We start from the raw sequence: 26,098 nt of genomic DNA, 5'->3' as shown, positions 1-26,098 counted from the left end.
CCGCTTGAGCCACATCCCCAGCCCTCATCATGTATTTTAAACTAAGGATTCCTTTTAAGTTTTTATTTAATTTTTTTCCATTGCAGTGATCACCAGACATCAAAGAAGCAAATGTTCAAGTCTGATGCTTATAGAGGTTAGGGATCCAATTTAGATCTCAGTTATTCAGTGTCAATAAAATCCAAACAACATAGACATTGTGTGGGGTTTTGCTAATTAATATAGAGGCAATTTGGAGGCAATGTCAAAAGGCAATATCAAAAAAGATCAACTCATTTGTGAGTCTAACATGGCTAAGTTTTTTGTTATTTTATTCACTTTAAACCTCAACTTCTACATCTGGGGCATGGTTTTTCTTTTTCTTTTTCTTTCTTTCTTTTTTTTTTTTTTTTTTTTGGCATGAGCAGTGTTAAAATACTTGACACTCTGGTTAGGTCTTGATTCTCAGTGTGAGTGTTAAGGAATGCCTTCCATTAGCGAATGTGCCCCAGATAATGTGTTTATTTGCATCTTCCTTCTTCTCTGCCTGCCTCCTAATGGTCTGGTACACAGAGGGCTACTTGAGCTGATTTATATGGATCTCAGTTGCTCTCATTTGTGCATACTTAACTCAGAGGGGTGATCACATTGATTTCTAAGCCCTGTTTTCCAAGACATGGTACTAACATAGATATCTCAGCTGCTCTAACTACATTGTCTGAAAAGGAAAACATTTTAAACCTTTGGAAGCAATTTTGATGGACATTTCATTGTGTTCTATATTACTTACATAATTAAATTTCCTTCACTTCGAGGTCTGTTTAAAATTAAATTGAGAAATATTTTTTGAGTTCCATTGGGCAGATAATTTTGTTTAGCTGAATTTCTTCTGCATACATATGAAAGAGCATCCTGTGAATCAATACCCAGAGCTTACACTTCCCAGGATGTGAACAAATGCCACCCTTAGTAGGAAGATATAGTCTCCTATTATTCATAACGAGCTATCCCTAGTTATTAAGCTTGTCTACTCTGTAATTCCACAAAATCCTTGTGGTTTTGTACCTATAGTTGGGTGGGTTGATTTTGTTTTCAGATGCTGAAAATTGGGAAAAAATTTGTAACTTCTTTCACGGATCAGCTGGTGTCCTGGGGTCACTATTTACAAGCTCACAGTCTAGCTCAGGGAAGCTGGTTTCCTTCAGGGCATTCAGAAGTCTTATTTGGGGCATTCAGAAATCTACCAAGCAGGCAGAATTCCAACTCAGATTTGAAAGCCAATGGGATAAGTTATTGGAAGGCTTATTCCCAGTGGAAAAGGTGTCAGTACCAAAGTTTTGTATCATTGGAAGGAAAACAGGAACAAGGCCTTCTCTCTCCATTCCACCTGACCTGCTACTGAGGACAGAAAAACAGACTCTCCTCTCTTTTTTTTTCCTTTTGTAAGTCTTATATTTGGAAAATTGATATTCCATAAGCACTGCTTTAATTTTTTTGTTTTAAAATCTTCCCCCCAAAAAACCTGCTTTTGGTTGCACTGTTAGCTTTGAACATTTCAGAATTCACTAAAATCTTTAAGATTCATCAAGGCCTTCAAGATTTATCTTGTCTATCTAGATCTTGAATAATATGGGTACATCACAAGATTATTGTGAATCTTGAATGAATGCACACAGACGCTTAGAACAACTAGTAGATAGTGAATGTTTGCTAATTTAGCTGCTTTTATTACTACTATTCATTGATTGATTGATCTCCTTTCTCATTTCCTCTAACAGGAGATTTGGCCTGAGTCATGGACTCTACCATAGTACCATGTACTACAAATATGGCTTGGCATTGGCATTGAGGAGTATGAGTGTTGGAGTCAGACTAGTCTAGTTTGTATCCAAGCTCTGTGATGACCTCAGGCAAGAGATTTAACCTCTGAGAGTGTCCATTCCCTTTTCTGTGGATTGAGGATAGGGTGGCCCCAACATCATCTAGTTGGTGTACAGATTTAATGAGATACATTAAGGGTATTACACACTGGCAAGTTTACCTGATTTCCTTAGTGCTAGGATTACACATGGCCATGTCTCTAGTTCAGCATAATTTGTGTGTCACGTTCCATGCTGGAATTTATGATGAGTACGGTGGCCACCTGCATTCATCACTAGAGTCGCTTTTTGCAGACTTGTCAAAAAGGCAGTGAGGCTATTTACTCCCCACTCCCTATCATCCTTGTAAGACTCTCTTGACAGTTATGGGCATTTTTCTAAGTTCATGCTTAGAACCCAAGAGCCTACCGTGGACTAGTAAATTCCAACTGAAGCCTTACAGGCTTAGCAGGCTGGGTGGAAGGAAGTCCACTTTACAAGTGTGAAGCAAATATTCTACATTTGATAGTTTTACATATAGAAATTGTAGGTGAACCAAGAAGACTCAACTCATCTATCTCCATAATGATCACTGATTTGGAGTGGGTGTTTTATTAGAAAGTCATTTTCATAAACACCCAGGTGATTACGAAGCCACACCTGCTAAGGAGAAGAATGTTTTTTAACTTCTTCTCTGGTTTCATGTCCAGGCCCTGACTCTTTTATTTAAAGTTCTCCAAATCTACTCACTTGGGTTTTCATCTGACTCCCCGAAGGGCCTCTCTGTGGGTTTGCACCATTGTCTTTATTTCCAAACCCAAGAAGCCTAATAAGAAAGAAAACTCACAGACACCCAGCTGTTGCTATTTTCTGCAGTAGCAACTTATTTGCTAATAGAAGATTTTGAAGCTATGTGCCTCTGCATTGTCAATGCACCAGTCTATTTAAACAGTCTCCAGTATCCTTTCCTGACCCCAAATTACTCCTACGCATTAATTGTCCTAGTGGTTTCATGGCCACATTATTTCATATTCATTAGTGTTTTCATGAAAAATTATAACACTAATTAGAGCAGCTTCCAGTTAATTCACTCGGTGATTCATTACTCTCCCCTCTTGGTGTTCTGCATGTGGTCATCCTGGAGAAAGCATCCAAGGGGTAATTGCAGCTCTATTCCCTGAGTGATTGCCTAATGCCATTAGTTCTGATCCACAGGCACATCCCCAGCAGCTCTGATGGGGTCTGGTTACAGCTGCACCCTTGTCCCTGTCCTTTGTGTGCAGGGAGGGAGGGGAGCTCACTGTGAGGACCAGTCCTCAGGAGGGTGTCCAGGGCAGCAAGGGGGAGCATTGTCTTAGAGGAAAGAAAATCAGGCTAGGGAGCAGGGAAGGAGCTTTGGGGTGTGAACATCACTTAAACATCTTCTGCAACCTGGAGTAGCCTGGAGAAAGATCTGCTAGCTCAGATAGCCAGTTCTTTTAATTAAAAGTTTATTTTACCTGTTAGGATGGCTGCTATCAAAGAAGGAGGAGGGGGGAGGGGGAGGCCAAGGAGGAGGTGGAGGAGGTGGAGGAGGTAGAGAAGGAGGAGGAGGAAGAGGAGAGAAATAACAAGTGTTGGTGAGGATGTGGAGAAACTGGAACCCTGTATACCATTAGTAGGAATGTAAAATGGTATAGCTGCTATAGAAACAGTGTGGCAGTTCTTTAAATATGTAAAAATCAAACTCCTATTTGACTTAGAAATACCATTTCTGGGTACATACGCCAAAAGAATTGAAAACAAGATCTCAAAAAGATATTTGAACCCCCATGTTTATTGCAGCATTATTCATAATAGCCAAAGAGTGGAAGCAAGTCAGGTATCCATCAACAGATGAATGGATGGGCAAAATGTGGTATAGACACATACTGGAATATTATCCAGCCTTAAAAAGGAAGGGAATTCCTATGCCTGCTATAATATGTATGAGCCTGAGAGACATTATGCCAAGTGGAATACCCAGTCACTGAAATTCAAATAGTGTATGATTTCACTGACATGGAGAGCAGTCATCCTCATAGAAACAGAGACTAGAATGGGGATTGCCAGGAAACAAGGAGAGAGGAAAATGAAGTGTGGCTGTTTCATGGGTGTAGAGTTTTAGTTTTGAAAGAGGAAGAAGCTCTGAAGTTTGCACAATGTGAACATACTTAACACGATGGAACTAAATAACTCAAACACAGTTAAGATGATAAGATTTATGTGTATTTTGTCGCAGTTTCAAAACTGGTCATTTATGTTGTAATGCTTGCTCAATTAAAAAATTGGAAAAATAGAAAAGTTTCTGCCACTCAAAGACAACCACATTAATATTTTTGCTTTTAGTAAAATTGCTTTTTAATTACCTGGGTAATGTGTTACAACATTTTCCTTTTAAAAATCAAAACATTAATGTGGGGCTGAAATCCCCCTTGCCATCACCTTTCCTCCCAGTCTCCCTCACACTTCCCAGGGGTAGATACTCTTCTGGGTAGGTGTCTGCCTATCCAGGTGCGTGCTTACCCACATAGGTACTCATCGAAGATGGATGAATGGATAAAGATGACGTTTGTGCATTATTTTAACACAAGTGCCTTCACTCAGTGTGGCTATTCTGAAGCTGTCATCTTCCACTCAGAAGAACCGTCTACCCACATCCTCACAGAAGGCTCCTCCAGCCTGAATCTGTTGCACTGAATCCCGTGGTCTGGGTTTTTCCTTTATTCAGTCATTCCTGTGTGGATGGGCAATTAGGCCATTTACCTTTTTGGCACTTTGCCTTATTTGCTAAGCAATGTTGAGCACGTGTCCCTGGGTACCCGTGTGAATGCTTCGGGGGGCTGGGGGAGACACTGAGCAGTGGGTTGCTGGATCCTGGAGATGAACGTTCTTTGATTTTGAAAAGTGTTGCCAAGCTGTCTTCCAAATTGGCTCCCCATCAGCAACACGGGAGAGTCTCTATTTCCCCCCGCACTTGCCAAAAACTGTGTTATCAACCTTACTTTTCCCCGTAGTTGGTGTATTATAAATGGTACTTGGCAGCTGCTTTATGTTGCTTGTTGTATTTTTATGATTTCTAATGAGTCTGTTTACATTCATGTACTGATTGGTCATACGTATTTCCTTTTCTGAGAATGCCCTGTTCATTTCCTTAGTCGGTTTTTTTCACTGACTTGTTTTCTTTCTCTTTCATTCATTCATTCTTTCTTTTTTTCCTTTTTAGTAGGTCTTTATATATTTAATATATTATATTTATATATTATGAATGCAAATCCTTTGTTTTACCTATTGCAAATATTCTCTTCCATGCTCTTTTTTGAAAATTAATAAGGCTTCTTTTAACTTTGATGCAGTCAGATCAATCTCATTATTATTTTACTTTATGTGTTTGCTTCTTGGGTCATTTTTAAACATTTTGATCATGAATCTGTCTGTAGTTTCTTTAGGGAAATGATTTAACATTCAGATCAAACTATATCTTCTTAAATGGGTAGCCACTTAATGCAACAGTGTTTTCTGAACAACTTATTCCTTTCTTACTATCTGAAATACTTTATCATTTATTAAATCCCCTTATACACTCGGGTCTGTTTCTGGACTCCATTCTGCTCTCTGGATTTCAACATCATACTGTTTCAATCGCTTTGCTTTGTAATATGTCTTGAGCTCCAGCAGGGCATGTTTTTTTCTCCTCCTCTTTTGTTTCTGCATTTTCTTAGCCTTCCTTACACTTTCACTCTTCCGGAGAAACTATAGAATCAGCCTGAATCTAAATATTTTTTTTCTTTTTATTTTATTCTAATTTGTTATATATGACAGCAGAATGCATTGCAATTCATATTATACAAATAGAGCACCATTTTTCATATCTCTGGTTGTACACAAAGGAGAGTCACACCATTCATGTCTTCATACATGTACTAGGGTAATGATGTCCATCTCATTCCACCCTCTCCCCTATCTAGTATTCGTCTATTCCTCCAATGCTTCCCACCCAAAACCCCATCATGAATCAACAACCTTATATCACAGAAAATATTTGACCTGAACTTATATTTTTATTTTGATCTTTCCAATTATAAATAGGGGACAAAGCTCTATTTGCCCAAATCTTACTTAAGTCCTTAGTAAAGAAAGAAAAGTTTTAGATTTAGTGTTTCCATTTTTTTTTTTGTTAACATTATACCTAGTTACTTGTTAATATTGTGAAGAGGTTTTTGGTTTTTTAATTTTTTAATTTTTCTTTTTGCCTCTTCAAATTGGTTATTTCTACTAGATAGGAAAGCTATACCTTCTTAACATGTATTATTGTAAAACAAAACATGGATTTAAGGAGTGTATAAAACATAAATATATAAGTGGACAATTTATTCTAAAGCAAATTGAATATTGCCAGCACTTTAGAAGAAATAAACAATATTACTTACCAAAATTTCTTATCAAAAATCCTCCCTTAACCATACATGGAAGCAATAACTTGCCTACTCTGCCCTTTATTATTATCTCCTGGCTTTGTTGTATAATTCTTAACACTCAAGTGTTAACCAGTGTAGTTTAGTTGTTTTTTTAACTTTGTAAATAGCCTCATTCAGTATTTTCCTTTGTATCTGGCTTATTTTTCCTCCAATATTACATTCATGCTTTATTGTTACATGGAGAAGGATTGGTGGTTCCTTGTTTTCATAGCTGCATAGTTTTCCATTAAACCAACATGCCACAGTTATTTCATTCTCTTGTTGATGGGCACTTGGTTGGTTTGCAGTTTTTTGTTTTGTTTTGTTTTGGAATGTGGCTCTGGACATACTTGTACATGTATCCTGATGTATATAAGTATTCATTTCTGTGGAATTTTCTTAGTTTGGGTTCCCTCAGAAAGACCCTGAAACAAGGACTTAAGTATAGGTAGTTTGAAAGATGATTCCAGAAAACACTATCAGAAGAATGGAGAAGCAAGACAGAGCCCAATGAGAGTTGCTTTATCAAGCATGTTCGCAGTATGGGCAAGTAGAACTTAATCCTCCCGAGTTATTCTGTGAAACTCCATAGGAAACACATCTCAGAGTTGTCCCTGCTAAAGAACAAGGTACGGGGGGATTTAACCAACAGCTCCAGTTATTCTATTTGGGGAAAACTTCTGGAAGAGGCTTTATTCCTGCAGCCCTCTGGCCTTCCCTGCCTATGGACAGGGCAGGGTCCTGAAGGCAGAGAAAACCTTCAGGCCCGGAGATGGAAGCGTGGTCAGTTGACAGAGGGCTGGCAGGAAGACCCAGGGGTTCGCCAGCACAAGGAACAATCTCTTCCTGGGAGTCTCTCCAGGAGCAGAATATTGGCCCTGGGGCATGTATATATTAAACCACTGCAGACCCTGCCACCCAGCTGTCCAACCCAGTGTGCCTAGTTATACAACAGGAGCCTACATGGAGGCTCCTGGGGCCTGCTGTACCTGCCCATTCTTGGGACTGAACGACTTTTATGTTTATGCCCTCTTGGTGGGACTCCAATGTTTTAATTTGTGATTCCTGGATTATTAATAATTTTGAGCATCTTTTTATTTAGTTGTTAGACTTCTTCTGTGAAGTACTGGTTTATATTCAGGTGTCTGGTTTTTCTCTTATTGATTTCCAGTAGATTTCATGTATTCTGGCTTTAAGCCCTTTGCCTATCATGTGTGTGGCCAAAATCCATATTCTCCTTTTTATTCTTATTACTATCTTTTGATGAATAGAAGTCCTTAATTTTAATGGATCCTAACATACAAATATTTTTCCTTTTGGTTAGTACTTTTTGAGTATTAAGAAATCTTTCCCAGGAATATGAAGATACTACCTTATGTTTATTTTCCCGAACACTTTATTGTTTTGCAGTTTACTGTGTGTTCCATGCAGAACTTGCTTTTTGTGTATGACATGAAGCAGAGGTTAAAAAAAAAATCATACCTAGCCAGGTGCCCCAGCTCCATTATTGGAAAAATACACTTTCCTCATGTTCTACATGGCCAGTCTTGTCACTAAGTGTCCATATGTGTATGGCTCTACATCTGGGCTTTCTGCTCTGTTCCATGAGTTGTGTATCCCTGTCTCTGTACACCTCTGTAGCCTAACTGAAAGTCTTCATAGTTGATGCGGCAAGGTCCTGTCTTGCTCTTCGTCAAGAATAGCTTGACTATGTGTTAATTTTTGTTTTTTGTTTTTTTGCATTCCCATATAAATTTCAGAATCAGCTTTTCAAATTCCAAAGATTGAAAGGAAAGAAAGAACAGAGGGAGGGAGAGAAATCTGTTGGGATTCAGATTAGAGATTGCACTGTATTTATATCTTACTATGGAAAAAATTAAACTCTGCATTACCCAGTCTTCCAATCCATTTATTTAAGTGTTCTGTAATTTAACCAAGTTTTGAAGTTTTCTCCAAGATTTGCATGCCTTTGTTAGATTTATTCTATGTGCTTGATGTTTTGATCTTACTCTATGTAAAGGGTATATTTCTATCTTGTTTGTTGTGTCTCTAGAAATAGAATTGATTATTGTCTCGCTGATTCTGAGCCTAGGAACCTTGTGAAAATCTCACATAATCTCATTCCAATTCTACTAGTTTTTCTTCTATTCTCTTGAATTTTTTTTATGTCCATATAATCAATATTGTTTTTTACGTTTGTCTGATAACTGGCCACCACACTGAACTTTCTTAATAGTTCTAATAATTTGTCTTAGAATCTCTTGGTTTTTCTAGGTTAAAAAATCAAATTAAAGCCTTGAAAAAAATCAAATTAATATGTAGTTATGAAAGTTCTGTTTCTATCTGGAAAAATAGTATAAAGTACCTGTTAGATATCAAGAGTCAGACTACCTGAATTTGAATCCCAGCTTCCCTACTTACTAAGTGAGCCTTAGTGATTTGCTTAATCCTCTGTAGCTCAGTATCATTCATTATAAACAGCCTCATAGGATGATTGTAAAAATCAAATGAGTTCATACAGTTAGAACAAATCCAGGCCAAGCATACGCTTGAACTTTGTCAGCTTTTATCATTTTATTAATTAGTTTCATTACTTTCTATATGTCTATGTCTTATTTATTTTTTCTTATGTTATTATATTGGGTACTTTCCTAACACAATACTGAATAGTAGGGTGCTTGCATACCGCATCTGAAACTTATCACTTTGAAACATTTCCTTCTCGTTTCATTATAAGCATAGTTGTTTTGATTCATGTCTGACATCTGAAATAATTTTTAACTGGACTTCTGAATTTGGTGCTAAACTCTGAGAAATACCCTTCCAAGGGAATTTCTTTTGTTTGAACTATGTTATTTGCATAAAAAAGAAAAACATTAGTAGTAAAATTACTTTTTTTTAAATGTCCCTGAGAATTTTGTAAAAGGAGACCTCAACCCTTTTCCCTTCCTGAAGATATGTTCATTTCTAAACAAAGTGCTTAGTTAACCTCACAAACCTCCTTAGGATGTTTGGGTTGAGCTCAGGGATGTTGGCACATCCTTTTAAAAGGCAATATCACATTCTTGAGCTTTTAAGTTTTCTTTTCTTTTTTTTTTTTTTTCATTTCACCTTTAGGTCAGCTTTAGGTTAATTTTTTATTTGTTCTAATTAGTTATACATAATAGTAGAATGTATTTTGACATTATACATATATAGAGTATAACTTCTCATTTTTCTGGTTGTGCATGATGTATAATTACATTGTTCATATAATCATATATGCACATAGGATAGTAATGTTTGATTCATTCTCTTTCCTATTTCCATTCCCCTTCCCTTCCCTTCATTCCCCTTTTTCTAATCCAAAATACTTCTATTCTTCCCTAACATCCCCCCTCCGTATTATGAAGTTAATATCCATATATCAGAGAAAACATTTGGCCTTTGGTTTTAGGAGATGGGCTTATTTCACTTAACATGATATTCTCCAGTTCCATCCATTTACCAGCAAATGCCATAATTTCATTCTTTTTTATGGCTGGATAACATTCCATTGTGTATATATGCCACATTTTCTTTATCCATTCATCTGTTGAAGGGCACCTAGGTTGGTTGTATAGTTTAGCTATTGTGAATTGAGGGGCTATAAACAATGATGTGGCTATGTCCCTGTAGTATGCTGATTTTAAATCCTTTGGTATAAACTAAGGAGTGGGACAACTGGGTCAAATGTTGGTTCATTCCAAGTTTTCTGAGGAATCTCCATACTGCTTTCCAGAGTGGTTGCACCAATTTGCAGTCTCACCAACAATGTATGAGTTGTATGAGTGTGTCTTTCCCCCACATCCTCACCAACACTTATTGTTGCTTGTATTCTTCATAATTGCTATTCTCACTAGAGTGAGATGGAATCTCAGTGTAGTTTAATTTGCATTATCTAATTGCTAGATATGTTGAACATTTTTTCATATATTTGTTGATTGATTGTACTTCTCCTGAGAAGTGTCTGTGCAGTTCCTTAGTCCATTTATTGATTGGGTTATTTGATTTTTAGTGTTAAGTTTTTTAAGTTCTTTATATATCCTGGACAGTGTTCTGTCTGAGGGACAGGTGGCAAAGATTTTCTCCCATTCTGTAGCCCCCCACTTCACATTCTTAATCATTTCCTTTGCTGCAAAGAAGCTTTTTAGTTTGATTTCATCCCATTTGATTCTTAATTTTACTTCTTCTGCTTTAGAAATCTTGTAAGTAAGCCAGTTCCTAAGCCGACAGGATGTAAATTTGGGCCTACTCTTTCTTCTGTTAGATGCAAGGTCTCTGTTCTAATGCCCAGTCCTTGATCCACTTGAGTTTTGTGTAGGGTGAGAGGGGTTTCATTTCATTTTGTTACATATGGATTTCCAGTTTTCCCAGTACCATTTGTTGAAAAGGATATCTTTTCTCCAATGTATGTTTTTGGCACCTTTGTCTAGTATGAGATAACAATTTTTGTGGGTTGTCTCTGTGTCTTCTAGATACATGGACCATTGGTCTATATGTTTGTTTTGGTGCCAATACCATGCCATTTTTGTTACTATAGCTCTGTCTATAATTTAAAGTCTGGTATTGTGATGCTTCCTGCTTCACTTTTCTTGCTAAGGATTTCTTTGGCTATTCTGGGTCTCTTATTTTTCCAAATGAATTTCATAACTGCCTTTTATTTTTATGAAGAATGTCATTAGGATTTTAATAGAAATTTCATTAAATCTATATAGCACTTTTGGTAGTATGGCCATTTTGACAATGTTAATTCTCCCTATTCAAGAGCATGGAAGATTGTTCCTTCTTCTAAGGTCTTCTTTAATTTCTTTCTTTAGTGTTCTATAGTTATCATAGAGGTCTTTCACCTCTTTTGTTAGATTGATTCCCCAATTTTTTTTTAGGCTATTGTGAATGGGATAGTTGTCCTAATTTCTCCTTCAGTAGATTCATCACTGATATATAGGAATACACTTGATTTATGGGTGTTAATTTTATATCCTACTATTTTGCTGAATTCATGTATAAGTTCTAGAAGTTTCTGGTGAAATTTTGGGGGGCTTCTAAATATAGACTCATGTAATCTGCAAATGGGAATTGTTTGAGTTTTTAAGTTTTATTAAATTCTTAATAAGCTAGATTGCATCTTCAAGTTATTTTTCTTTTCATTAAGAGAATGTCGATAGATTTGAGTCACTGAATAATTTTAAAAATGCATCCCTACAGGAAATACCACCTGAGCTGCCTAAAATTCTAGCATTACAATCAGAGTGTCAACTTCATTCTCAATGTCCTCTGATGCTACCAATTTATTTTCCTGCAAATTTTTTATCTTAACTACATTTTCATGATATTTGTTAATATAAATTTTTGTCTGTTTTTCTTCTTTGTAATTTTCTGTTTCATAAATCATCTCTTCTGCAACCTATTGTGATGAGTTTTTTGTTTTTGTTTATTCAGTGATCAAACCTAGGGTCACACACACGCTAGCCAAGTGTTCTACCACTGAGCTACATCCCTAGTCCTGAAGTGAATCTTTAAAATGTTCTTTAAGTGTTTGTAATATATCTTGCAAATGAATTTTCAGATGATGATCCCTTTTCCTATTTTCTAACATTTTTCATCTGTCTGTCATTCACAAATGACAAAAGACTCATTCGGGCTTGGCGATAGGAGGGTGTGTGTTTTGCACATGACCTCGTTTCTGGATGTAGTGAACTCACTCTCTAAAACCTGTACTGAATCTCCAATGATGCACCTAAGTGAGCTCCTGCTCTGCACAGCTTATCATCTGGCCCTGCTGAATGGCCATGGGTTTTTCCCTCTGCACCCAGGCCTAGGCTGCTGGCAAGCTGATCAAATGGTGTGTATGCAGTAGTTCCCCAAACTAGTGCATATCGAAGGCTTTCTTGTCCTTTTGCTCCCCAGAGCAGTCTGGAAACTGCACCCCTTGGGGATCAAAGTGCTATCATAGATGTCCTCCAACCCCTGCCCCAGTTTTCTTTGTCCACTGTTTTCTGAGAGTTGCTGTTCTCAGCTGGTAAATGAAGGGGAGTGGACAGAACTCTGGCTGTTCCAAAAGGCAGCACCTGCCAAGTAACCTGATGGCTAGTACAGCTGAATTTCTGAATAGTCAGAGGACACAGGTGTTAATTTTTTAATCCAGATGCTATTTTTCAATTTGGTTCCATTGGCCTTGAATTTAGGTGAGAATTCCTCAGAAATGTCTGAAACAGATTGACTTCAGCCATAGTTTCTAGTGTGGTAAGTTTTAGCTTTTATTGTAGGTCTTTGGGATGGATTTTAGTGAGAAATTAGAGAAGCTGCCTCAGGGTTTTCTAGTCATTTGAAGCCAGATATTCCTATCCAGGATTGAAGATTTGCTTTAGCAGCCCATGGCTTCCCGGATGGCTTGGAGGAATGCAACTTTGCAGCAGAAGTAGAGATCCCTCTATGCCAGACTTCTACACAGACAGAGCAGAGGAACGGGAATTGTGATTTCAAGGCACAGGGGGTCACTGTAATGGGCAGGTGGGAAATAAAATCCCACTGGACTAGTGGGAAGGCATCAGGGTTCTTAGGGCCCTGTCGCTGCCTACCTGTGGTCACTGTATGGCAAACTGTCACTCCTGGGAGTTCTAGTCTCCTTATTTTTAAAATATAGACTGAATGGTCTCCAAGTCCTCCCGTCCTGGGATTCCATGGTTTACCAGCTGGCCAGGACCGTCTGCTTTTAGCAACCTCCTCTGTGGGGCTTCTTGCTTTTGTCCCCAGAGTTTCTGCCAATAGGAAAGCAGGGGCGGCAGGCTTATCCCCACATGCTCCGGTGTGCTTCCTGCCCACAGGCTGGGCCAGCCAGAGGAGCAATGCAGCAGCCCAGGCACTGAGGCCTGCACCTTCCCCTGGGGGATTTGCCCTGTGGTCACCCTGGGCCTTTGTCCTGCCTGTGCAGAGCAAGTTTCCAGATTCCAATGAATTCAAGAACTTACTAGACTTTTTGTATTGAAAGTTAAAAAAAAAAAAGGGGAATAAAACTCGTTTTCTCCAGAAAATGATTTTGAGGCACACGAACTTAGTGCTCTCTGCCTTTTTTGGGACAAGAAATGGACATTGCTGACTTACTGTGGAGCATGTTGAGGCTCACTTGCTTACAACCCACCCAACACCTGAGTGCGAGTAGGGGCTCTGAGATATGGAGGAACAGCAGAGACCTATCATTTATCATCCACATCTTCCAAATGAGAGGAGGAGGGTGCTGCAGGAAATTCCCACATAGTCAGAAATGTGCCCCACATCAGAGGTGAAGCCCAAAGCAAAGCTTCATCATTTACCGGCAATGCCAAGCATCATGGGACTCTGGGTCTCTAAACTTGAGGACATGATCCTCACCATCCAGAGTCTCCAGGATGGGGGTGCTTGTGTGTGTGTGTGGCCCCTCCTGCTCTCCCCAGCTTTCTTTTTCTCTCTTTCCACTCACTCCCTATCCTCCCACCCAGAAATTTTGCTCTGATAAGGTAGGCTGCAGCTCTTAGATTGGCACGTGGTCATGCATCCAGAGTACCTTGTATGTTCAGGATAATTTGCCGAATGGCTTACAGGTTAGCCCTGACAGAGCTTTACCTACACCCTTAATTAGAAAACAGCCCCAGACCATTTGCACAGCACATCCCCACCTCTGCTCTTGGCCTCTCAAACCAATGTTAGTTTGGATGGCTCCACTGCCTGACAGGATTGGAATCTGGTCCATGGAGATTGAGTTTCTGAGGAAAATCAGCTTTCTACCTTAAGACGAAGCCACTAAATTTCCCATCTGACTTAGGCCAGGGACATTTGGAGAGATGTATCACAGTTAGGGTTCAGTTCTCAGGAGCCAAGCTCCGTGGTAACCTGGACCACGGTGGGTTTTGTTGATAAACCAGAACCAGCAATCAAAAAGGCAGGAAAAACTTCAGGGCATCTAAATGCAAATTATTTATAATTTTAGGAAGCACAAAATAAACAAATAATGATTTTAATATAGCCCTTCTCCAACACCCACCCCTCCTTCCCAGTGATCAGTGTCCCCACTCCAGCTGGTCCTTAGTGACAAGTGGAACTGCCAAGAGCCTGAACTCAAGTCACGTGTGTCAGCATCCCCCCCACCCGGCCCCCGTGTCCCTATAGCAATGTGCTGACACCTGTCCTTCTGCTGACCCAAGAAGCCTGCATGACTGATTTCCCAGCATCAATGGCTTACTGAACGTTAAATATGTGCTATCAGAATGTGTAATTCTTTTCCTTCCTTCCTTATTTGAATGCCAGGGACCCTGTCATTCTCATTTTAGAGGTTCTTGAATATGCAAATGAGTTCCAGAGAACTTACTTTTTGAACACCATTGCCTCTCACGGGCTTGCTACTCTTTCATTGTAAAAGGGCCCCCTCTTCAGAGCAGGCAGTAGAGGGAGTTTATTTCCCTTCTTTCCTCAAAAACCCATAGGTTTTGCAGGGAACAAGGCCAACAGTACAAATGTGAACTTATATGTGTCATTAATTTTCCTAACACAACCCCAATCGAGGGCCTGGGTTGATCTTTCCAACACAACTGCACCCCCATGTTCTCTCAGGATGTGCCCTCCTTGCTGGAGAAGGTCATTCTCTCTCCTCTTTGCAGAAGCCCTTTAAAAGAGAGCATCAGCTGTCCAGCTGGAAGACGAAAAGAATTCTCTTGTAGGCACAGTTTGCAAACCCATACACTCAGAAGTTAAGTGTCTGCTGACAAACGCACACCCTGGATGTTTTCCCTCCCCACCCCTATCCTATACCCTGGCAAGATCATATTGAACTATTCAGGGAAAGTATTTACTGAATGCAAGGAGAATAGAGCACTTCTGCATTATTTATTATAGGCTAACAATACCCATCATATGTAGAATGTATTTGGACATAAATTAGTGATGTTAGGAAACACCGGTGGTCCAGAACCTATTAGGATCTCTGACATGTATGTAAAAACACATCACAGTCCTACCTCCTGTGCAAGGCTGGGAATTGGCTATGAGACAACTTCACAAGGAAAACAAAAATCATTAACCTTTTATTTGCCATTAGCCTTCCAGGCCATTTATCTACTATTGAGTAAGCCTTAGAAAACCATTTCAAATCATGAATCTTAACCTTACCTTCTAATGCCTTCTTTTATCTCTGTGAAGGAAGAAAGAATCGTCATATCCACTAAGCACTTATGAAGTGCCAAAGTTACAGCTAGCATTTGGATGTCCTGGAGTGGTAGGCATTAGAACCCCCAATTTACAGAAGAGGCTCAACCTCATGCAACTGATAAATGAACAACGTAGAATTGGAAGCCAGGTCTTGGTTCTGAGCTGAGGCTTCTACCCTACATGTGATTCACCTTCTGAGCAGGAGGCAAAGGTTGTTCTTGGCTTTTGTGTCGGTTACCTGTAGCCACAATGATGCTGTGTAATAGAGATGACAAAGTGGGCAGCACAAAACAGCATTTGTCTTTGCTCAGGAGACCATGGGTTGTCTGGGTGGTTATGCTGATCCAGGCTATGCATGGCTGTTCTCAGCTGGTTACCTTGAGCATCTGCAGTCAGTGCTGGGTCAGCCAGAGCTGGCCATCCAGAATGGCTGGCACTGGGACAGCCCATCTCCTCCATGAGTCTGGCCTGGGCTTGTTCACGCTGCAGTCAGGCAGTGTTCCAAGAGCCTGGACGAAATACACAGCTTCCTGGGGCCCAGCCTCACAATTGCCCTCAATGTCACTTCCACCACATTCTGCAGGCCAAAGCAAGTGATAAGGCCATCCCAGACCCATAGGGAAGGTGAATACATCTCTGGCTGAAGCAAATACAGTCATGTTGCAGAGGGTGAGGGCATTGGGCCAGTTTTGCAGTCAGCCAGCCTTAGCTCCTCTGTGGGGCTGTGGTGCTCTGTGAGTGGCACCTGCTTCTCATGAGCCTCCATTTTCTCTGCTGTCTTCTTTCAGAGTCTGCACTGAGAGGCTCCTTCTCACTCAAACTAAGGGAAAGAATGACTACAGGACAGTAAAATGGCCCTTTCCAAAAGGGAAAGGAACTATGTTTCAGTCTGACAAGGGTTAAGCCTTCAACAAACCTATTTGCACTAAAGCCAAGCCCTTTGTCACCAGACTGCAGTAAAGAGGCTGCTTTAGGAGCCCCTCTTCAGCATTGGCTTCTCTATCTCAGCTAGACTGTGTTTATTTGTGGAGTCAGGGCCCACACACCTTCCCTCAGCTCTCTGAGGAGACCTATTAGTCCATTTTTGTTACAATAACAAAATACCTGAGGCTTGGTATTTTACAAAAGAAACAGAAAAGATACAGATCCCATGTTACAGTTAGTGAAGCTTATGGTTCTGGAGATTCTAAGCCATGACTTGTCTCTGGTGAGGACTTCATGGAAGATGCATCATGGCAAGAGTGAATGCAAGAGGAAGAGAAGAGATCACATGGTGAGACAAGAAACTAGAAAAAGATACTGGAATCACTAGGTCCCAGGAGAAATACATTAATTCTAAGACACACCCCCAATGACCTGAGGACCTCCCACTAAGCCCCGCCTCTTAGAGGTCCCACCACCTCTTAACATCACCACACTGAGGACTAACCTTCCAACACATGAACCCTTAGGGGACACGCACAAACCATATCTAAACAATAGCAGTCTCTGTTTGGCCTGTGTGCTTGTGGTTTGGGGAGGATTCGAAGGACAAGTCATTTCTGTAAGACTCCCTGTTCTAAGGAGTCTAACACAGGAAATGATTTTGGATTGGGGGAAGGTGCCAGGTGGGTTGGGAGGTGTAGTGAGAGGAGAGAAAAGGGAGTATTAAAGGCAGAGGTGGAAAGCATAGCTGGATTCTAAAAGAACAGGGATGGGCCAGAAAGTAAAAGAGTAAAAGAAGGGAAATGGGCGAGATGACTCTAGAAATCAAATGCAGAAGCTCAGGAATGAAAGGACAAGCCCACATGTCCAGACCCCAGAGACCCAATCAGACCACACTGGCCCTGCTGCCAACTCAAACCCAGAGCTTGCTTAGGTTATCTCCCTCCAGCAGTTGATCCCTGAGCACCCACTAGTACTACTACTAGGTGGTCCCAGTGGTTAGAGATTCTACTCCCCAAACCCCAAAACTTCTAGCCTGGGAGGGAAAAGAATCTGCTTTTATAACAAGGCTATACAGCAGGAGCCCTAATTATTCCAGACTAATAATTCTCTTGCACATCGTTAGGTTTAATTCTCCAAAAACAAATGGGAGGGTTCTCGCCCAAGACAGGAATGTTGCTCAGTGAATCTGAATTCATGATGCAAAATCCAAGTAGTGTGGGAAGGACAGGAGGATTCTGATCTGATGTTGGGTCACCCTTACTTCATGGGCCCCCCAGGAATTAGGGAGGCTGCAGAGGGTGTTTTAAAGTCTAGATCTAGTCTCCAACACTAAAAAACAAAGAAGTGTCACTGAAACTTTACTAACTGTAACATGGGATATGCACCTCTGCCTCATCTTCCTCTCAAAGATGTTGTGGAAAGTGGGGCCTCCAGACCCATCAGACTCCAATTGAGCTGAGCATCAGCTCAGTGGGTCGCCAGTTCCCCATGTGGAACTGACAGCCCCTGACCAAACAAGAACCCTAAAGATCTATGACTACAATGAGGACCAAGTTATGGGAGGTAGGTGATTTTCAGGTGCCTTAAAAAGAGCTAAAGCCGCTGCATCTGTGGGACAGAACAAGTACCAAGGTGAATTGTGGTACTATGATGGCCCACCCCCACATACCTGTACCAGCCTCCAGAATCAACCAGATACTGGCCCCCTTAACCTCTGTCACATACACACACACACACACACACACACACACACACACACATATGCACACACACCATACACACTCCTGAGGTGATGGGAGTTATCCTGGGCTTGATAAACTTTGCCTCAAGTCTCTGATCATACACCTTCAAGGGACCCATGGTGGGCTATGGGTGCATCTAAAAGCCAATTAGCCTGGGTGTCAGAGGCTAACCAATGCCAGGAGCAGCCTCTCTCAAAACAAATTAGACCTGGCTTTATGGCAAGTTGGGTTTGGAGAGGTGTGGAAAGAAGGACCGACCTGTCAGTCTTGGTTAGGGAAGATCAGCTGCAGGGGAGCAGCACTCTGTGGAGACGCACTTTCTTCATCCTGTTTCTGATCCTGGGAGAGGGAAATACAGTGGCCACAAGGTACCAGGCAAGTTGACATCTCAGGGACTCAGAGAAGGCTTGTGCCTGTCCCTTATTATTTACCTCTGGGTACTGTGTGGTTTGAAAAAGTAGGCTGCCAAGGAAACTGTCTTTAAAAAAAATATATATATATATATATAGTTAGTTGTAGGTGGACACAATACCTTTATTTTTATGTGGTGTGGGGGATGGAACCCAGTGCCTCACATGTGCCAGGTGAGCCCTCTACCACTGAGCCCCAGCCCCAGCCCCAGGAAACTGCTTTTTAAAGTATAACTCGCTGTTTCCTTTTCTGTGAATCATAGATTAGACACAGATCTGTACACACTTGTCTGTCCCAGTCCCAGACCGACATTACCAATCTGGATCAATCTTATTCTTTCCAAGGAATGGGACACTATAGTGTAGGTAGGCTGCCTCCTAGTAGGTACATCCAGTTTTCAAATGGACATGAGCTCTTGGTCCTTGTGGTAGCCCCACATGAGGAGCACCTCCCAGTAAGAGGAGGAAGTTCAAGAATGGCTGAGCACTTTCAGGATCCGCATCCCACCTCGCCATCATGCAAGACACACATCAACCCCTGGTGCATGCGTGCGTGTGCACACACACACATACACTAACACACCCACTTTTCTCCCAGGAGAAAGAGTAGAAACATATCCATGTGCTATCATGGAGGTGGGTTAGCCTTGCATCTTCCATAGCAGAATTTCCTTGGAGTAGCTAGAACCCAGGAGAGACTGGCATGGGGCTATATCATCTCAGTACATCAGCACCACCCACCTGTGAACACCTGCTATTTTGTTGGGTTTCTAGCACATTCCTGGGTTGTAGGGAACCACTTGGCATTTTCCTGGCCACTTAGAAATGGGTACATATTGACTACAGGATGTAATGTTTTAACAATACCAAAGCCATTTACATCCTGCTTGTGCCTATGGCTATAGCTGCTTCACAGCTTGGTTCTAAGAACCCTGCAGTCACGATCTCATAACAGCTTCTCCACATTGTCTGATCTCTGGACTTTTTCTTAGACTTTCAAAGCAAGTGAAATTGTGTTTACTTCCTTCAGCTCCTGACCAGCAGCTTTTGTAAGAATCATGGGCTGGTGACTGCTAACTGTAAGGACTGTGGGCAAGTAATGGACCTTCCACCTCATTATTCTGGGCTTCTGGACTTGCCGTACATTTGCAGATTCCAGGCTACAGCTTTCAATTTGCTGGCACAGAATATGGTGGCTTTAGAAAGCTGTTGGGAAGGGATAGGCAGAATGTATTGATTGGATCTTTCTCTACAGTTTGCTGAACATTTTAAGTCTTTAATATTTTTCTCTGAAATTAAATATATTCATATTTTATTTATCTATCTATACCTCACCAAATATAATCTGATGAAACCAATATGGACTTGTACCAACACTGTCTAATCACCCTACTAAAAGCATAAATACAGAATTATTTGAAGAATAATCAATATTGGTATGAAAATGAGGGCTATATGGTTAATCCAAAGGAGAGTTAATTGACAGAGGACCTCTGCCAATGTTTGCAGAAGATATTTACCCAGATTTTGTTATCAGGAGATTATCCCACTCCACTGTTTATTCAAAGTCCTACAGATGAAGGCTTGGCACCAGGCACAGTGGTTTGGGACTTGAAGTGGCAGTGTTGCCGGGCACATTGGTTCCCACATCTCAGAAAGATCTGAGAGTCGAGTCCAGAACCTGGCCCCACACAGTGTGCTCAGGATCTCTGGAGTGGAGCCCTGGGCTCTCCTGCATGGAGGGTCCCCTCTACTGTGTAACTGGGCACAGCGCTCCCCTGCAGAATGAGCCTCGCCCTGGGTCAGCAGCAAACCTGGAATGTGGACCCAAAGTCTCTCCGTTTAGTTCCTTTTAAAATGAAAGTCATCCTGCCTGATTTTCCCAGCTCAGGGCAACTGAGATCATCCAGTGAGAGCGAGGGCAGGAAGCAGAGTCGGACCCAAGCATATCTGACTTTGGAGCTTACCATTGCATTGGATGCTCTTCTGAGATTTTTAGAAATCAAGCAGAACATTGCTGCTCAGACTTAGGCATGTGGACCAGCAGCAGCAGCATCACCTGGAAGCTCATGAGAAATGCAGAGTCTCAGGATTCACCCCCAGACTGGCTGCATTTGAATCTGCCTATTAATGGGTTCTCTAGATGATTTCTTGGTACCCTTAAGTTCAAAAGCACCACTGTAGAAGCCTTGAGTTGGGGAAAGAGATGACCTGAGGTTATGGCAACCATGCAGGAATCATTATCCTAGAAAACGCAAAGGATGGGCGAATAATTACTTGCTGGGAAATTGAGAGACAGGTAGCAATAAGAGGTTTCAGCCCCTGCTATCGGAGCTCCTGCTGCTGAGGAAGCTCCCTTCATCTAAGAAAGTCCTAGGCCCCCAGGAGAATGGGTTTTAAGATAGGAACAAATTATTTTCTTGTGGGTGTGTTTAATTTTCCAAGGTAACATGATTACTTTTATTTTTTTTAAATGAAAGAAAAATCAGGAAGAAAGAGTTTGGCAAAGCTGACACAGCAGGCTTCCTTTTGGAAAGTTCTCTCCCGCCTGTTGGGTGTGCATTGCATTTTGTTTGTTTCAGAAGGGAGTCCTTTGTTTCCCTATATGATGTGAAGCATCCACCGGGGAGGATGGCCAACTAGGTTAGAAGGTCTAGTTTCTAGGGTATCTTTTCTGTGATTGTTGAAATCAAGTCCCATCTCAGTCTGTTTGGCTGCTACAACAAAATATTGTGAACTGATTTATAACAACAGAAATACATTTCTTAGAATTCTGGAAGCTGGGAAGTTTAAGATCAGGGTGCTGATAAATTCAATTTCTGTTGAGGGCCTGCTTCCAGGGTCATAGACAGTCCCCCTTGATGTGTCCTCACATGGTAAAGTGGCAAGAGGTCTCTCTCAGGCCTCTAAGGGCACTGACCCCATCGTGAGGGCTCCACCTCCAAGGCCTAATCACCTTCCAAAGATCCCACCTCTTAATACCATCACCGTGGGGCTAGGATTTCAGCACACAAATCTGGGGGAGGGACACAGACATTCATAGCAAACCCTAAGACATTCCCTTGATGTATTGAAATGGCCCCTCTCACATGATGCTCCCAACAGATAGGAAATGCCTGAATGGAGAACCAGGAAACCACATTACAGACCAGGGCTTTAAGGTGTGTAGAAATCCAGCCAGTCGTCACCCTGAAGGCCTGCTGTGGGGAAACGTCAGTCCAGTTGAAGAGACTCCTAACCTGGGGCTGAATGTCCAGTGGAGTATGAAATACAGTTCCTGGAGAGGCCTCCTGATCCAATCCTCTGTCCCTTCCCTGCCTTTCCCCAGTTTGCTCAGGGGTGAGGCTGTACAAAACCCCTGGGGAGATGGGATTTCTTTCAAGTGATTTTAACCCATGTTCTCGTCTCTTTATGATTTGTATGTACTGCATCATTTAACTGTTACAAGTCACTTTTCTGAGAAACCAAATCTGTCTAGGAATTGTACCAATTCCCTGAAAGAGTCAAGATGCCATTTGTCATCATGGTTCCAAGGACTGTGTCCATGGCTCCAAAAAAGAGTCAGTGAGGAATATTAGAGAGACTTGGTCACCACCTTACAGGAACTTACAGGCTAAGTGATGACACATTAATGTCCTGGCTGCATATGTCAATCCAAGTGTGATACTTATTCTCCTAATTTCAAAGAGACTCTGCACATAGTAATAGGCCAATTTAGGACCTTAAAGCCCTGTCATTGTAACCCTGGGTTTCTATTCCCACCCTCACCTTCCATCTTCTTATACTGACTTCACTTCAAATTACCCAAATTAAAGTCGGGTAAACCAATTATTTTGGGGTCCTTCCCTGTTTTGTTTTGAAGGTTTTGTTGTTGTTGCTGCTGCTATTGTCATTTTGTTTTCATTCTCCCGAAGTCTAGATGGAAAGAATTGGGGTCAGAAAGATATCATCATCTTCTAGTTTCATTCTGTTAACAAAGTTTAGAGTCATATGGGTAGGATCCTTGATCTTGAAAAAAATATGCAATTTTAAGTTTTGTTTCCAAAAGATAATTTCAGTTCAGCTTAAAACAATAATAGAGGGTGAATATAAGAGCAACTGCCTCACCAGGCTTTCCCCTGGAGTCCTTTGTCACACCTGATTTCAGAGTAAAGAATTCTAGGGGTGTGCCAGGGGACAGGGACTTAAAGTGAAAGAGCACTTCAGCTGTTCCAAACCAGACTGTAAACCAGCCCCGTCTCCTCCTTTCTCCCATCCCTGCTACCTAACAGATGCCCTCCATCACCCGCATGAACTGGGAAGGCTGGTTATTGACAGCCAGGCAATCTGCGCAATAAAGCTTAACGGTCTGCATCCCCTTGTACTGTGTTGTCGATGTTTTCAATGGATCACCTTCCGCTGCTGGTCCCCACACTGCCACTGACTCCTTCTCCTTCTTTTCTTTCCCTTCAAGCGTGCAAACGCAAAGAGCAAGAACCAAACAAAGACAGGAACAATTCCCAGAAGAAATCCCGCCTGGTGTTCACCGACCTCCAACGCCGAACACTCTTCGCCATCTTCAAGGAGAACAAGCGCCCGTCGAAGGAGATGCAGATCACCATTTCCCAGCAGCTGGGCCTGGAGCTCACCACCGTCAGCAACTTCTTCATGAACGCCCGGCGCCGCAGCCTGGAGAAGTGGCAGGATGACCTGAGCACAGGGGGCTCCTCGTCCACCTCCAGCACTTGTACCAAAGCTTGATGGAAGGACTTTGCCGGGCACAAGTCACCTCCAAATGAGGACAGCAGATACCAAAAGAAAACACAAAGGAGAAAAAAAAAAAAAAAAACACCAGATTCTTAGCTGGGGCCCTTCACTGGTGATTTGAAAGCACAATTCTCTTGAAAAGAAACTTCTATTCTAGCTGTAATCATAGGCCAGGTGTTCTTTTTGTTTGTTTGTTTTTAATGGCTATGGAGTCCAAGTGCAAGCTGAAAATTAATCTCTTTGAACCAAACACTGTCCTCCGAGCATGCTAAGCATCCCAGAAACCCAAATGGGGGCCTTCCTGGAGCAGGTTAATTCCAGTATTGTGTCAACTAAAGCTCAGGATTGCTTAAAATGTCCACAGTCCCACTTCGGGTCCTGTCAACCTCTAGCTGTCAGCATTCCCATGGGAAACAGAGGGAATTTAGGCTGTGGAAGGACTCTTGAGTTTAGGCTTCCAAGACACTAAAACAAGAGAAGAATCTAGCAACAAGAATGACCTCATTTGTTTTCCAAGTGCTTAGCCTCATTACATCACAGTACACCAAAGTTCACAGCCATGACATTAAAAAAAAAAAAATCAGAATAGTAACTACTGAGCACAAGTTTTAAATATGGAAGTTTAAAAAAAATAACAATCCAAGGACCTGTTTTTCCAACTCAGGCATCTTTCATCGAATGGTTTGGAGAGCTTTAAGTTGATCCAGTTAGTGGTTTTCTTTTCTTTACCTCCTGGAAATCTCATGTGGTCTTGGATCTGTCCAAAAACAAATCAGTTCACTTGAGCTCAAAGTATCAAGCACAACGAAGATAAACAGAAGTAAGGAAGGTTCTGGATTCATTGCATCTGGATTTTCAAGACACCTGTTGTGAAGTCATTAGGGAATCGTTAGGAATATGGCTTCAAGCACATTTTGCAGTTTGCTACAAATTTTGTTTGTACATAACGCAGACGCACACTCAGGAGGCCAATTTAACTGTTACGGTACATGGAGCAAATGCAGCATTTTAAAAGATCTTAAATTTTTTTTTAGATCTAATGTATCCTTCTTGATTTATTAGTCATCTGGTTCCTCCTATCATGCATTAACGACCACCACGTAATTCATTCTCTTTCTGATTTGTGTTGTTTCCTCCACCATCCCGTTAATAGGGATGTTTCCAGTGTTTTCTAGAAAGAAAAATATTAATAAATCAAACCACTACACATGTTGCTCATGACTGTCATCTAGTCCTAACTCTCTTCCATTGTTGACTCATCCTTGCAAAACAGCTGATTAAATCTGGAGAAAACACAGCACACCAAAGAAGCAGAATACTGCAAACCAAAGACATTTATTACTTGCCATTTTCTAGCCTAAAAATACTGTGATTACTTTTAGAAATCAGAAAAACCTCTGCAACTCCGAATGGCATTCAGCTCTTGCATTTGACTCAGTTACGGGCTGAGCGAACCAGCTACGCCAAGGATGTTAGCCAAGTACCCCAGGCGGTGGCTTTACCACGCCAGCTCTGGTTCCTGGATGTCACCTTCCCACAGCAAGCGAAGAGCACCCACAGAACTCTGGGAGATTGCAAAGGTCACGATGTGCATATTTACCAGTGAATGGCCCCAGGTGGGCACCATGGGGGTGTTCAAAGCAAGCCAAACGCTGCAATGATTCTTTACAGACACTTGAGACTGACTTTTTTATGAATTACTTAATCGAAACCAAAGAAACTTTTTCTGCACCTACTTCTGCAACAAATAGAACTGTCCCATAAATGAATAAATAAATCCGTAAATCAATGGAAATCACCACCAACGAAAGGAAGCACGCCAGAAAAAAAACAACAAAAAAAAGTCCACAAGAAAACAGTGAGATGCACTGTGTTCAAATAGACCTCTTGGGACATTTTTTGGAAGCAGATTTGAAAGAAAGGGTTAAGACAAGAATTGAAATAAGGAAGCGCCTCCGTGGCTGCTGCTTCATTTGACAACTCACACGGTAATCTTAAAGTTGAAGATTGTCTTTAATTTGTGCCTATGCAGTTTTTCAAAAGAACACGGAACAGAGCAACAGAAACCTCAACAGCTACAATACCAAAGATGAGGATTTCTCACATCTTTTGTTTCCGTTCATGATCTCCTTTTGCCTGGCTAAAATACTAATAGCGTCATTGATCTGTGCAAAGGTAATCAATTTTGTTTCTCTGAGCAACAAAAGGAAAGGGTCATTTATTTGATTTTATCGTTTTCCTTTTATTTTGTTTTATGGCTTTTTACCCCAACATGGAATCTCTCAAAAGGTTCCATGGACTCCAAATTTAAGATGTTGGGATACTGAGTAATTCTCTCTGCTCAACCAAGTGTGGGGAATGACATTGTCGCTTGAATGTTCTTTGCTTAACCCTTAGACTTGGTTCCTTCTATGTTCAGAGTCGCATCATCAGGGGAGGGAAGTGGAGCTAGGGTCGGGGCAGGGGTCTTAGTGACGCATCCTCTCCCTAGCCACAAAACCAAAGAATTTTTAGAGGAATTTAACCAACCTCATATTCATGTGATTGCTACATCTTAACAGGGCTTCATTTGGGGGTAGGGGAAACATGTAAAGATAATTGCCAGTTTCTACTTTTCTATTAGCTTTTTAAAAATCAGCTGTAAAGTTGCATTTCTAAAGAAAGATATATATAATATATGAATACATATATAGATCAACTTGACATTGGTGATAACCCCAAATTTTTGCTGTCCAAATTCATGTCTTGTTTTTTGTCACGTG

The 26,098-nt window shown here is 41.2% G+C and overlaps 1 protein-coding gene across 1 annotated transcript in view; it reads left to right on the top strand.

Moving 5' to 3' along the window:
- The window catches only part of Onecut2 (one cut homeobox 2), a 41,528-nt gene extending 18,121 nt beyond the window's left edge, over positions 1 to 23,407 (top strand). Inside the window, exon 2 of the mRNA XM_027949102.2 lies at positions 23,044 to 23,407. Within this exon, the coding sequence (XP_027804903.1) occupies positions 23,044 to 23,330 (287 nt within the window). The 3' untranslated portion in view covers positions 23,331 to 23,407. The remainder of the gene's footprint in view (positions 1 to 23,043) is intronic.
- The last annotated feature ends 2,691 nt before the right edge of the window (positions 23,408 to 26,098 follow it).

Source organism: Marmota flaviventris, chromosome 16 (genome assembly GCF_047511675.1).
Source record: "Marmota flaviventris isolate mMarFla1 chromosome 16, mMarFla1.hap1, whole genome shotgun sequence".
In the NCBI taxonomy this organism is placed as follows: domain Eukaryota; kingdom Metazoa; phylum Chordata; class Mammalia; order Rodentia; family Sciuridae; genus Marmota; species Marmota flaviventris.
This window is presented reverse-complemented; position numbering and strand designations above follow the sequence as displayed.